The 14,564-nt window shown below is 31.7% G+C and overlaps 2 protein-coding genes across 2 annotated transcripts; one reads left to right on the top strand and one right to left on the bottom strand.

The window, feature by feature from the left end:
• Positions 1-2,090: 2,090 nt before the first annotated feature.
• Positions 2,091-7,903, bottom strand: Cpsf5 (cleavage and polyadenylation specificity factor subunit 5). Its single transcript, XM_068771197.1, has 4 exons — positions 7,556-7,903; positions 4,874-4,985; positions 3,860-3,950; positions 2,091-2,389 (listed from the first exon to the last, which is right to left on the bottom strand). The coding sequence occupies exons 1-4, from the start codon at positions 7,780-7,782 to the stop codon at positions 2,142-2,144; spliced, it is 678 nt and encodes a 225-aa protein (XP_068627298.1). The 5' UTR covers positions 7,783-7,903; the 3' UTR covers positions 2,091-2,141.
• Positions 7,904-8,728: 825 nt separating this feature from the next.
• On the top strand, positions 8,729-13,482 carry LSm-4 (Like Sm protein 4). The gene is made up of 4 exons (XM_068771237.1): positions 8,729-8,834; positions 10,486-10,654; positions 11,835-11,966; positions 12,807-13,482. Exons 1-4 carry the CDS (start codon positions 8,729-8,731, stop codon positions 13,021-13,023), a joined length of 624 nt encoding a protein of 207 aa, XP_068627338.1. The 3' UTR covers positions 13,024-13,482.
• Positions 13,483-14,564: the final 1,082 nt, after the last annotated feature.

Below are 14,564 nucleotides of genomic sequence, written 5' to 3'. Positions count from 1 at the left end.
GTCTTTTTCCACTGAGCTACCATTGCTTGTTTTTTTTTCTAGAATTTATATTTATATATATACTTTTATATTAACAGAGATCTTATAACATTGTGTAATATTCTTTTGGCTATATAAAAAATTACATTTTCGATAAAATATATAAAAACATAAGTAACAACATACCTGCCTTTCTTAAACCAGGAATCAAAATAGATCTTGCATCTATTATTAGTACCTATATAATAAACTTTAAATACATAAACATTATAAAATATACATTCAAACACGTTTTTATACAGGATCTGTAAATTTTAATCATGTATGATTAAAGTAAAGATCTGGTATATCTACGGAGGACAAGAGTCTGGTGAAACACCAGTCGCCATAAAAATTGATCACCGAATAAATCCTGAAGAACATAGAACCTTAGAGTGCGAGGTAGTATCAAGTGATGGCGAATCAAATCACCACAAAAAAGTTTTATTATTATTCTATAAAGGATAATGATAATACATTTCAGCAATTCCTACTTATTTCACAAATTTCAGTTCTTTTTATGCAATCCCTCTACCTACCTAACGCATATAAACAGGTAAGAGTTTAAACATTCAATCATTTATTAACAGATAGAGATTTATTATTAAAAGCACATTCCATGCTAAACCAACACGATCTTTCCATTTAAAATATTAATTATAAACATTTATCTTCTCGTTTGTCGAATTCCATTTTCAAATATGATATAAGAATATATTTTCTTACCAAATGTTATACAACTAGTTTTAATACCACAATATCACAGATATACAGGATGATTAGTTATAGATGCGGAAGTTTCAAAGTTGTGAATTTATAGCTCTTTCACACTCAATGTATGAACACACATGTATGTACTCGGATTAATATATATAAAAATTAATTATTGTTACTGTCTGTCTCTGCAGACTTTGTACTGTTGAAGTCATTGGCTTGTTGCATTACAATAATAAATATAAATTAATGTTACATGTATCAGAGTGATCACTTTATACAGGGTGATTATAAACTGATGCAAAAGTTTTAATCCTCCTTTCAGACAAATGAGATTTGCATTCACCACCTATAAAACTTTTACACCTATAACAAATCACCCTATATTTATAAAACATTTTAATTTGCATTTAACGACTTCATATTGAACTCTGATGTAAGAATATATTTTCTAACTAAACGTTCTAAAAATCTTATCGTAATATCACAGATATTCACTCATGAGAATGCCAGATCACAATTTGAAAACTGGAACCAAATGGAGATCCTCAATAATAGCTTTCATCAGCAGGCTCCGAAGGTTCCAAATGTACATATAAACTAAATGATATCACTTAAAACTATTAAACAATCTTCTTTCTTGAGGTACAATAAATAAAACTGCATATTATATTATTTACTTTAGTCATATGTACTTAATGTTAATTGACAAATATAAAAACATGTTCACACATATCGAAGACAAGTTGGATAATATGGAAATGGACTTTGGATGCTTCGCTGAATACATTTCAATTGTTCCATCCGCGCAAGTCCACAGAATTAAATACAGGGTGAGCCAGAAATGTGTGCAATTCAACTTTATGTAACCTTTTTACATATTCTTGAAACAGAATATGGTTTCAACAGGACAAAGCAACATCTTATACATACATTAAATCATCACCAGTAGTAAATGATATTTTATTAGTGAAAAATCTATATTGTCCCATACAATAATTTCCCCCTATCCTAGGAGTGAAGCAACTGTATTTATTTTTCTCTAAGCATATCTAAAACGTGGTCGCGAAATTTTTGAAAATTTTTTTGAAAATTTTACATATACTCATTGTGTGTATACATTTAATATAGCGCACACCTCAGTGATGTAATTATAAATATTACTTTGCATTTACTATTTTACATATGTTAATTTAATTTTCAAAACTTTGTAGCTTTTTTCAAAACATTTTCATTTTAAGATGGCCCATCCTGAAGTTTTTGACATCAAAGATTGTCAATGTCTCGGTAATTTACACTTTTATGGTTCGCTTATAATATGAACACATTGTACCAATTGTTACTTGACATCCTGTTATTGACAATGTAATAACTAGGACATGTATAGTCTATTCTGTTACTGGTAACAACTACATATAAACAAAGTTGAACCTGCAGAGGCTTTGAGATAGCGAAGATATAATAGGTCCATATCCCTGTGCGTTGTCATATAATTCAAAGAGAGGTGCGGCAACCAATTTATAGTTTTTAGGAACGGCGAACAGAGCCCTATCCTGAAGTTGGACAAGGAACAGTCTTTTATGCTCCTTGGGTTTGGTTATATGTGGTGGAATATATGGGTACTGTGGTGGTTCAAAGTTCGGACGCCACCAGTTTCCTGAAAAAAATGAAAATGTCTTGACATGTTCATAAACTATTGCACATTATATCTTATTATTAACATTCTACCATGAAGTATATTAATTGACTCATTGAGAAAAAATATCATGTATTAGAATCTTACTATCCAAAATATGTTTTTAAACATTCTTTCTAAATGTAGATTATATGGTGTATTACTTTACCCATCCATTTTATATATACATTTTATTAAGGCTTACATATAACCTTTTACCATTTGTGCATTCTATGTAGACATTATATCATGTACTATTTAGAACTTTTTACTACTCATTGCATGTATTAACTCATCCATTCAATAGAGACATTTTATCATATGTTGTATATAATCTTTTACCATCCAGGCAATATATGTAAAACTCATTGATTATATAGAAACATTTATCATGACTTATTTAAATAAAAACTTTTACCGTCCAAAATATGTATTAACTCGTCCATTCTAAAATTATATTATGTCATACATATATTTTATCATCAATCCAATATATGTATAAATCGTTCATTATATAGACATTTATCATGACTTATTCAAAAACCCTTTTTCATTGAAAATATGTAATATATAATTCATCAATACTATGTAGGTATTGTTTAGATCTTCAACTATCATGTATTATTAAGAAACCTTTTACTATCCAATACTTCTATTAACTAATTGATTTTATACAGATATTTTACATACCATGTCTTATTTATAACTTTTTACCATCCATCCAATATATGTATAACTCATTAATTCTGAGACTTTCATCTTTACTTATTTAAAAATTTATTGTCCAAAGTATCAATATTAGTATAACATTAAATAATAAGGTACGAATTGAAATTTCTATGAGCATAACACCTATTTTGACTATTTTTTTGAGTCTGACACTAAAATTACTATTCTAAAATATTATATCTAGTTTCTAACTGTTCTTGGTACTTCAAACCCTCAATACCTATAAATGTTGTGTTCTTGGTATTTTTTTTATTTGTCCCAAGATTATAACAGAAAATTAAAAGTAAAATCCATAACTTTAGGTTTTTTAAATATTATCAGAGGCATATATTATATTATGCCAGGTTCATTTTGTTAAAATCAAGCTTGAATTTATAAAACGAAGAGAATTGAATCGGTAGTGCATTTGAACTTAAATTTTAAATAAATAATAAATTTTATTTTTATTGACATTTTACAAATAGTTGAAATATTGTTTTGCATTCGCTTTGCTTTAATAGAAAAAAATGTGTGCATTGGAATGAATGCTGTAAATATAACACTAATAAACCTTATTTTGCCTGTAGGAATATAGAATTTTCTGTATTAACACTATTCAAATATTAAACAATTTTTTTTCTAACATCATAGACATGTGTAATAAAATTAAAATGTCATACATTAACTAACCTTACTGATTATCTAGTTAATTCTGTCTATTGAAATAAAGTAATCACATCTCACCTATTGTGTCCTCTATCACCCACTCCTGCTTGACACCATCTTGCCTTCCTAATGTCTCTGTCAGCAACCTTTTCAGACCTTCAATCTCATCCTGTAATTTCAAAATAAACATGAAGTATTCTGATATAGTAATAACTTATATTCTATACTACTTAATATATCTTTAAGCAATACTATTTGTTTATTCCATTATTTTATTGTTTATATTATATATGCATGTCATCTATACCCAAAATAGATGGCATTTGTCACGCTGTTATATCTTAGTCAACTATTTATTATATAATTCCTTTCAATTCCATGATTTATTCAGTACCCATGTATTAGGGATACCAGAAAACAATGTAGTGTCTGTAGACATATTTTACAACGAAACCGATTTATTTGTTACCGCTCCGGCATTGATTTGTATACAAGACGGCAAAAGGCTGTTGATAATGAAGGTGAATATATGGTTGATTAGAAATAAAAACTTGTTAAGAATGTAGTCGTTTGAATTTAACTAAAGAAAGCAACATTACTTTCTGATCCCCTTAATATAATGTTGATGCTTTTCCAACATGAAAACAGACATGATTGTCTATAAAAAACGTGGACTTTAAAAATAGGTTTCATAAATGCTCAACAACAGCTCTTGCGACTTATTAACTTCACAAGTGTAATCCGCACTGGAAATTGTATCTTCTAAAAAACTTTCATCAGCAAAGATATTCTCAAGTTGTCTTAGGGAAATGAGATTAATTTTTATATAGCATCAATTAATTTAAATTAAACCACAAGCAGCGGTAGCCCTGTGGTAGAGGACTAAGACTTGGAGTTCAATTCCCACTCCATAATTTATACTTTGTGTCATTAATTATATAAGATTACAACAAAAACAACATCGCTTTCTGGTCCCCCTAATATATTAATGCACCAAATAAAAACTCGAGCTTAAAATTAATTGTTCCTAGTATATATATAGGACAATATCAATTAGGTCAGCTAGTGTAATATTAAATTGACAATATTTACCTCTCCTGGGTTTAGTTCTCCACCTGGTAGCTTGAAGAACGCCGTGCCTAGCTGCAGCAGCAGCACATGGGGTAAACCATGTTCATGGACTAACAACACACCTTCCACTGACCTGCAATTCATAACATTTTTATGTAGTGATTATAAAGATTATTAGTTTTATACTTTATTCATTTTGGCGTCAACAAATTTGAATGCCCTATTGGACTCTGTGGCACTAATTGGTGTAATATAACTCCTGAAGATGTCCCGTGGAGGAGTGAAACACGTGTTGAGTGAATTAACAGTGGCAGTTGTGTGATTCGCATTGTTTGCTGCATACGCATTTATCAGTGGCTTGGGGGTGGGGGGGTGCACTTTGTTGCACGGCTACCACTGCTTGTGTGGAAGTGGCTAAATATTGGTCCTTTTCTTACTTAGGATGGACTTCCGCAAGGTAATGCCTGATTCCATTAAATACTATTGGAACAGTTTCACTAGATTTGAGAAGGCATAGCACTGAAGGCACTCAGTCCAGCACTCTTTTAGCTTACATATTACACTGGAATTAATGGCCACTAAATTCAAGTCACTAAGGTAAACCGTGTTAGCAAATTTTTTTTATCCTCACAGGATCATTTAATGTGAACACCTGTGTATATCATACAAGAATGACAAATGAGCCCATTTTGATTGAAACTAAAATCATATTGAGATTCTCTACATATGGATCCTTCAAATTAAAGGTATCTTTTAATTGGAACCCTCATATCAAATTACCTCTTGTCTCAATGCTACAACAAACTCAGATCAGTGTTTTGTTACAATTTTTACAATATCCTTAACCCTTTCCACTCCAATGTCGAGTGTCACTAGACACTGATTTTGTTCCACAAGCTCCACTGTCGAGTGATACTCGACATGGTGTAATACTTCTTTTTGTGAAAAATTTTAAAACGGGAAAGATTTTTGTTACTAAAATGTTTGAATCATGAATGAATGAAACATATTCTAGAATCGCAATATACTATAATTCAATTAAATTTTATTGACGCTACATAACAGCCTTGGAGTGGAAAGGGTAAATACAGTAATTAGAGCAATTAATTCCACATAGTAATAGAATTTTTTAACAAGTTTTTGTTTAATAAACTTCTATTTTGTCAGTGGTAACCTAGTGGTTTTTGCATTGAGACTTGTGTTTGTGATTAGGTCACCAGTTCAATTCCGAGGATAAAATCTTTTCAATTATTTTAATTATACAGGATTGTCATGATGCACAAAGCAGCAGAGTCCTCTGATTACCTCACCAAGATCAGCAACCCATCTGTCAAGTGTGACAAATATGGTATATCATCCCATAGATATTTATGGGGGAGGCCCATACCTCGCAGTGGGTGTTTATGTGCTAACAACAATGCTGACTTCCTAATTTAATTCAGACAGTTGCCTACAAAAGATTCACTGAATTTATGATACATACAAAGTATACAAATATATGCATATAGATATATATTTATAGAAACAAGATAATAACTATATGGACTAATTGCTGTTATAAAATTATAGTCTATGTAACTAATATTTAAAATCAAAATATTCAAACACACACACTTTCAAATTTCAATTAACATAAAAGTCAGCATTGTTGTCTTTACAGGAAGCTACCACTACCTCGGAAGGCAGTTCTGCTGAGAAGATCCCGTGCAACTCACTAATTGCTCTTTCATATAGTTTTATAAAGAGCGCTTAACAATAAATAGCTTCCTGAGTGAGAATTAACATTTGATTCCACTCATTAACATCAGTATAGTATTCTTGGATAGAATAATATTCCTTTTTTTCTAAAGTATGTTTTTAATATTGGGTTCAAATCTTTCCAGTTGCAGATCTAAAATTGATTGTGGTATTTTAATGTTCAAATTTGAATAATATTTTGCAATGTTGAAATTGTACAAAATGCAGTGTGGAGCACACAAAATGGACCAAGAACAATTATTATAGATTAGAAAATAAAGAATAATTGACACGAGGTATGAATTACTACTTCATACCTCTTTGCCATAGTGCTGTGCTTCTGTAATAACCGCAGAAGGTAACTAAGATCACCTTCGGTAATCTTAACTCAGGCCAGTCTATTAAATGTTTCTTGAAATAAAGAAGTGTAATTTGCAAGCCATAAATACCTAGGTGGATGCTCCACAACTTGATTACAATCTAAAATTCCTCAGAATCACAGCTTGTACTGTTTGATTTTGGTATACATGACAATCAAATCTTCGCTTGACTGATTAATATTGCCAAGGTAACATTACTAACAAGTCAGAAAGTGTTAGCATTAGGCATTGTGTGAAGAATCGGAAGAACTTCTAGTAATACTTCTCACATTGATCAAAGAAAATATAAGTGTATATGGCGATGTCCCATACATACAGTCCTGGCTGGCAAGGAGAGCGAGGATTAATCTCCCCTGATTGTTTAATCTGTCTACGATATTGCATAGATAAAAATATGAACATGCATCTCAATGTTGAAATGACGCGTTGTATAAATGAAAAGATATTATTTTGTGAGTGGCAGTATCAATTACTAAAGGCTGTCAAAACGTTGATATAAAAACTATAAATACCACATAGAAGCATATATTACCAATTAAACACATATTTATTGTTAGCTGACATAAATGTTTTTAAACCGACTAACCTCCTCATGCCAATTTTGACGAACTCTTCACGCATTCTCTGAAACCGCGCCGGCACCGATGCATCCTTTTCAAACAGCGGCTCCTTAGTTCCAAATGTATAATTTGTTAATGGATAAAGATTTATCGTCCTGTTTAATGTGAGATTGCCTTGGTTTTGATTATTTTGATGCTGCATGTTAGGACGCGTCGGCCATTGTTTTCCAGGAGCTCCTTGTACTGTAGCCATTACTTTTTATATATATATATTTACGTATGTACTTCTTTAGTAGTTATATCAACAAATTAACTATTTTACTTCTTGAATTTCTACACCTTAATACATGTATATTCGAAGCGTCACTTGTCCGTGGGTCGTATAAATTGTAAAAAAAAAATAGGGTTGCCAACAACCGTAACTGTTTGCAATATCGATTTTTGTATTAATATCGATATCATGACTACATAGGCCATTTCTAATTTCATGTTCAATGTATTAAATTAATGAGTTTTAAACATATTTATTTTAAAAATTGTTATAATAAAAAAATTGGATTTCTACGAGTCGAAAGTCATTTGATTAAAACAATCACACATAATATTTTTCTTTTTTTTATAATTAGTGCATGGGTTTTAGTGTAAACATTACGATTCTTCTCAGAGTAACTAATGAATTCATGTATTTCTTTACTTCTATATCGGGAGTGATATCCCTGGGCAAGGAGTATTGGTATAGAGATAACCCGTTTTTCTTACCTTCAGCGGCTAATCAGAGTCGCACTGTGAATGCAGTAATAGTGGGGCATCATCGACCACGGTGAAATTAATTGACGGGGGTATCAAAATATTCTTGACCACTTAGTATCTGGGTGATGGATATTAAGGATTCTCGTTCTATTCGTTTGTAGGTGTTTATTACAAAGAAAAGAAACAAAAAGTATACTATATTTAATCAATTCAGTAATTTAATAGCTGCGAATGTCATAATAAAAATAGATCAAATTAGGTACTTACTACATTTTGCTGGTAATAATATTACTTTCAATAACTGGCGAAACACCTACCATAAAACTATATCAATAACACTTTGTCAAAGACTTTGTTGTCATACATTAAGCAGCTGACAACTGACAGTAAATATATTTTGTAGAAAGTTTAATAGAAACTTTTAATTTCATAAATTCTTTTTATCAAAGATGTCACAGCAATATGAATTACTATCAGAGAGTCCAGGACAGTGGATGCCAGCTTTATACGTAATCCCCGAGGTCCAGAAAAAGGAAATCAAACCATTTGTCATTTGTGAGTTTATATTTTGTAAACAGTTTATTAATATAATATGTGATTGCTACCTTATTCGTTATTCATAGTGATTGAAATAGGTTGAGTGATTATGGGAAATGACGGCTAAAGTAAATTTTAAATCGGTCTTATATTTAGGAATAATTAATTCAATACAAAATCGTATGGTTTACGTTGTCAAGTGACTAATTATTTGTTCTCGTGTATGCATCGATTGCCTTTAAAATATATTTAAAAAAATATATAATAATAATGAAACTCGGTTACTTAACAAGCCATGGACAGGACTGTACTTGGAATTTCTCTAAAATTATTCTTTTTACATCGCCTCCGCTTCCGGGGGTCTCTCGTACTTCCCCGTCTTGGGTACACGGAGACTATTTATTGCAAAATATTTTCTTTTACATATTCTATTTTGAGATCTGTACTTTTTTCGTTTTAAATATCTTTTATTTTTCACAAATTCTTTCATTCCTTTTGGTATTATTTTCTTAACTCATTTTTCCATTCATTTCCTCACTTTCGATCTTTTTCCCACCAGTATCATACGGGTTTACATTTTGTTCTATTTTGCTTTATTTTTATTTGTTTACATATTTTGCCATATGCTTACATATATATTCCTTTCTAAAATATTGTATTAGCAATGTGAAGATTTGAGGACAGATGTCAAAAACCGACATAGTCCAGCAGATTGGAAAGTCGGGCTGGCTACGTAATGCACAGAAAAAATGGCTACAGGGTCATCAAGGTTTTGGAGTGGAGACCACAGACCAGCAAGCGGAGCATAGGACATCCAATCACAAGACAAAGGATGTGTGCCGCTTCTTACAGATCCTTTTCTATGTGGAAGGTTTATGTTTAGCAGTGGGTACCCTATAAGTGAAAAGATGGTGTTGAATAAAATAAATTTGATGTTATAATTTAAGCAATTTATCACAACCATAATTTTAGTAATAAAATTAATTTTAAAATTAGAATTTATTCACTTTGACTTTGTACTGTCAGAATTATTAGCTTGTTTCTTTCCAATAGAGGTTCAGAATGATCATTTTATATATAGGATGATTGGTAATAGGTGCAAAAGCTAGTAAAACTCTTGGCTGACAAATGAAAATGAAAAAATGAAAATGAAAAGATTTATTGACAAAAATTATTTACAGTTTAGATTTGGCGATATAGATTAACAAAGTTTACTTATTTCTAAAATTTCTATTTCCTATAACCCTCACACTAGGCTAAGCCTGTGTCGTGAGGATTATGTATAGATGAGTTATCACTATTTTTTTTTTTTTTTTTTTTTTTAGTTTAGCCGATTTAAGTCCAGGTTATTCTCGAGTTCGCCATAGGACAACGAGGCAAGCCAGTTTGACACGATATTTTTTACCTCGTAGATTTTCTTGTTTTTAATGTTACAGTGCATCGCCACTCTGTTATATGTATAATATATAATATAATATATAATATATAATATAATATAATGAGGTATAAATTCACAGTTCTAATGCTACATTCAAACTTTTTATGATTTCTGTGATGTCTATATTCTACAGTGTAGATTCTTTAATGTCATATAAACTTAGATTTAGATTAAAGTATCAAGAAATATTTTTTTACACAATTTATTTAAACAATGTTAAAATGTTTTTAGTGTCCATAAAAGAGCTTGAAGGTAAACCAGATGGCCGCATTTCAAGTTTGACAAATTCGGATAAGTTCTCAGCGGTGAGGGCAGTGGTGAGACATGTGGCACGGTCTAGATCTGCAACTAAAGAGCCCTGGAATATGACTGATATGAGGAATTTTCTAGAAAATCTCAAGTAAGTGTTATGATAGATTAAGATATAACTTCTTAATATTCTAGAGGGTTCTAGGTCCATCATGTTGAAAGAGGGACAGGGTATGGTGTTCAGAGCTGATGATCTGCATAATAAGTGCATTGAAACCTCCTTGCTTTGAATTGTGGTTCATCTTCACTAACCAAAATCTTCTTCCTACATATCCAGATGAGATGTTAATGCTGTTAGCCCTAAGGCTTTTACAGCTTCATCGGTACTGAGTTCACGGATCGGAAGAAGTCCATGAACTAGAGCTTTACGATGAATGCTCTTCATCATCTTCATTTCGGACATAAGTTGTATATTGGACATAGGCCTCGTCATAGACTTCCATTAGAGCTGGTTGGAAGCTAGCATTTTACAACTGCTTTAACGTTTATGTCTACATGTTTGTTCTTTGGCCTTCAGCAATTTATTAGGGGGACCGGAAAAAAATATCGCTTTCTTAAGTTAAATTCACACATCTATATTTTTAACAAGTTTTTACTTCTTATCAATAGTATATTCACCTATGTGATCAACAACCTTTTGCCATCTAGTATACAAATCAATGCCGGAGCATTAAAAATCAATTGGTTTTTCTGTAAAATATATTGACTAAAACGACATTACTTTCTGGTCCCCCTAACATATAGAGTATTTCTCCATCTACCTCTCACTTCCCCTTCTCATTTCAATTTTATTACATCACCCTTTGGTAAGAGACAATCGGCCAATTTTGGCTTCGTAGAGCACTATCTCTGTCCCACACTACCTATGCGACGTTTTGTCAGTCATTGTATTTTGTGCGACAGAGATAATGCTCTATGAAGCCTAAATTAGCCAATTGTCTCTTTCCAAAGGTCAGTGTGCAATATTTATCGCTGGGTACTTTACTATATATTATAATTAATTATTATTTATTATCAATGTCTTAAGAATTTGTACCGTCAGAAGTTACTGGCCTGTCACATTCCTACAGAAAAAAATATATTAATCAGAATGATCACTTTATACACCAAGATGATTGGAAAATGGTATATATACACTAATTATCTGTATATTGTTTCTCATATGTGTCCATCATAAGTATTTATACAGGAGCTGTGTTCAGTAATGATATATAATAGAATAAGGCTTTAATGGTATTTATTTTTTGAACCTTTATTCATCTCATTGCCAGATTCAGTCCTGAATGCGCTGAGGAATTATCAATGTTATTATGCACAGAACAGATATATGAGAACATACCACGTCATTTGTTGGTGAAGCCTGGATTGGTGAACATGAGTTGGAAAATAGATATATCGTTGTGGTAAGATAATATAAAATGATATATATGTATACACACTTAGTTATACACCTCATATGTTGCAGAATATATATAATAGGGGGACCAGAAAGTAATGTCTCTTTCTTAAGTTACATTCACATGACTACTTTAACAAGTTTTTATTTCTAATCAACAATATATTCACCTTTGTTATCAACAACCTTTTGCTGTCTAGTATACAATTCAATTCCGGAGCGGTAACAAATCAATCGGTTTTTCTGTAAAATATGTCGACAGAGACAACATTGCTTTCCAGTCCCACTAATATATACTTCCAGAAACTAGGTAATATTTTAAATAAATTATATATAAATGAGTCAAATAATTCAAGTCTTCTATAATTATTGTATTTTATGATACTTACAAGTTCCTAAACAAAATTTTCTTATGAATTTATAAAGTCAAAATCATTCCAAATGTTCCAAGTGGTTGCATTTGACCAAGGGAAGCAGTGATACATTTTTATATACATGTTCATTGTATATAAGTGTAAAATCTTTAAGATGTTTTAGAAATAATAAATTTGTGAAGATAATACAGTAAGAAAATGCATTTTTAAATGTATGAGTATTAAAATAAATTATTTATTATCTGTCCTTGCAGACTTTGTATTGCCAGAAGTTATTGTCCTGTTGCATTATAATAGAAAAAAGTAAATTAATTTAATATATGTCAGTTACATTTGTATATATTCACACCTTAGTAGCTATAATCGGATCACCTGTATATTTAAATTGTTCTTTTTGACCTGTATATGTTTTTTGAGGGTAGTCATATAATTCGTGAATACATTAAAAAATTAATTGTTATTATTTTTTACAGTCAAAAGAACATAAAATTAGAAAATGCAAATCCCGAAAGATGTAAACAGATAATGCAACGTGACACACATATCATACTAGTGCTTAAACTGAACAACGGACAGACAAACACATATAGATTATCTGTGGCCAAGTTCCATGAACTAAGATATACAATTGCGAGCGCTTTGAAGTCATTGATTGTACTTGAGAAGAGAAAATGTATGAGAAAAGATTGACGGAAAGTTTTTTGGTATAAAAATATATTATCATCATATTAGATAGACACCTACGAGGTATAGGCCTCCACTCAAAGACCAGAAAGACCCATCTTGCGCTTGCACCCAACGACAATGTTGTTGTTGGTCGGTCTACACATAATCTACCTCATGATCACCGCTCTGTTCACACACTGTTGATAGATATCTTCTATGTTTAACTCTTAGTTTTTTGTGATTAAATACAAAAAAGTTATATAAATATGTATATATATGAATATGAATTAATATAAATCTTTATTAAATTGTGGCGTTCATATCGCGCGCCACTCGCTAACCGCTCCGCTTTTGGACCGCGCCTCGAAAAACGCGTTGCCTAGCAACGACCTCTTACCCACGTGTCCGCGCAGTCGATCGCATCTCGGCGGCGACGTAATGAAACTGATAAATGATAGATGGCGCCACGGTAGACGCAACAAAATTTTGCATCGCGCTGTTGAGAGTCTCCGCGCTCATTATAAGTGCTAACGGAGGTGCGGTCTACATTAACAATATAAAAGAATATAAGGGAAACAATGAATAATTCAGTAATTAATAATTGGGTAATTTATCTATCAGTCATGAATTGACGCCGCTTCTATAATCTTTTAGCAATTAAATAATTAGGTTAATAGGCATACAAATGTTGGAGCTCTGGATAAATGTATTATTTAATTATTTAGTAGTGTATTATTATTGAAGAGGTATGCCAAGATTAGATAGATCATGTACAGTGATGATATGTATATATATATATATATATATAATTGAGCTTCGCTATAATGGCATTGTTAGGCTTAATGCTACAAGAATTCTAAACTTGTCCTGATCCATCATCAACAAGAGTTTACAACAAGCTTTACATTAAGCTACAGACCTACCTTGTCTCCCACAAAATAAAAGAATATAAGGGAAACAATGAGGTCAGCCGAAAGATTCTCACTGCAAGGCATAAGTCTCTCCCAGATGACCATATACCTGTCATGCCCATATTCTATGAGCTTAACTATGTCGTTGATCTACCTAGAGGAAGGCTTCCTTGCGTCTTACGGCTCCTGGTTGCCACTTGAGACTAACCAACACCAACAGCTGCCAGTTGTACCATGTGCCTACTGCCACTTCGTATCAAACAGATATTTCCTGTCTCTCCAATTGTTAATTAATTGCATTGTCTTAGATTATTAATCATATGTCATGACATATAGCTTATCAATAAGCTGATTTCACTATGTCACAGTTATTATATATATATATATATAAAGATCTGTAGGTATCATAGGACCACCCATAGTCCACTGGTGGACATAGGTGTCCCCCACAGTTTTTTAGGCGGGCTGCATATAGCGTCTTCAACTTTAATACGGTTCTCTATCCATCTTGTATGTTGACGTCCCATGTTTATTGATGTAATAATAAAAAAAAAATAATGTCGGCTGCCATCTTGTGGTCCGATGTCTCACATTCCAGAACCCAAGCTTCATTAGGATCAGATTCTTTAATATTGGACCCTATAATATTAAATT

The sequence above is a fragment of the Battus philenor genome, unplaced genomic scaffold, assembly GCF_028537555.1.
Source record: "Battus philenor isolate CCGP_79_NKW_IND1 unplaced genomic scaffold, ilBatPhil1.0.hap1 SCAF_30, whole genome shotgun sequence".
Classification (NCBI taxonomy): Eukaryota; Metazoa; Arthropoda; class Insecta; order Lepidoptera; family Papilionidae; genus Battus; species Battus philenor.
Note: the sequence above shows the minus strand (reverse complement) of the source record. Positions and strands in the feature narration are given on the sequence as shown.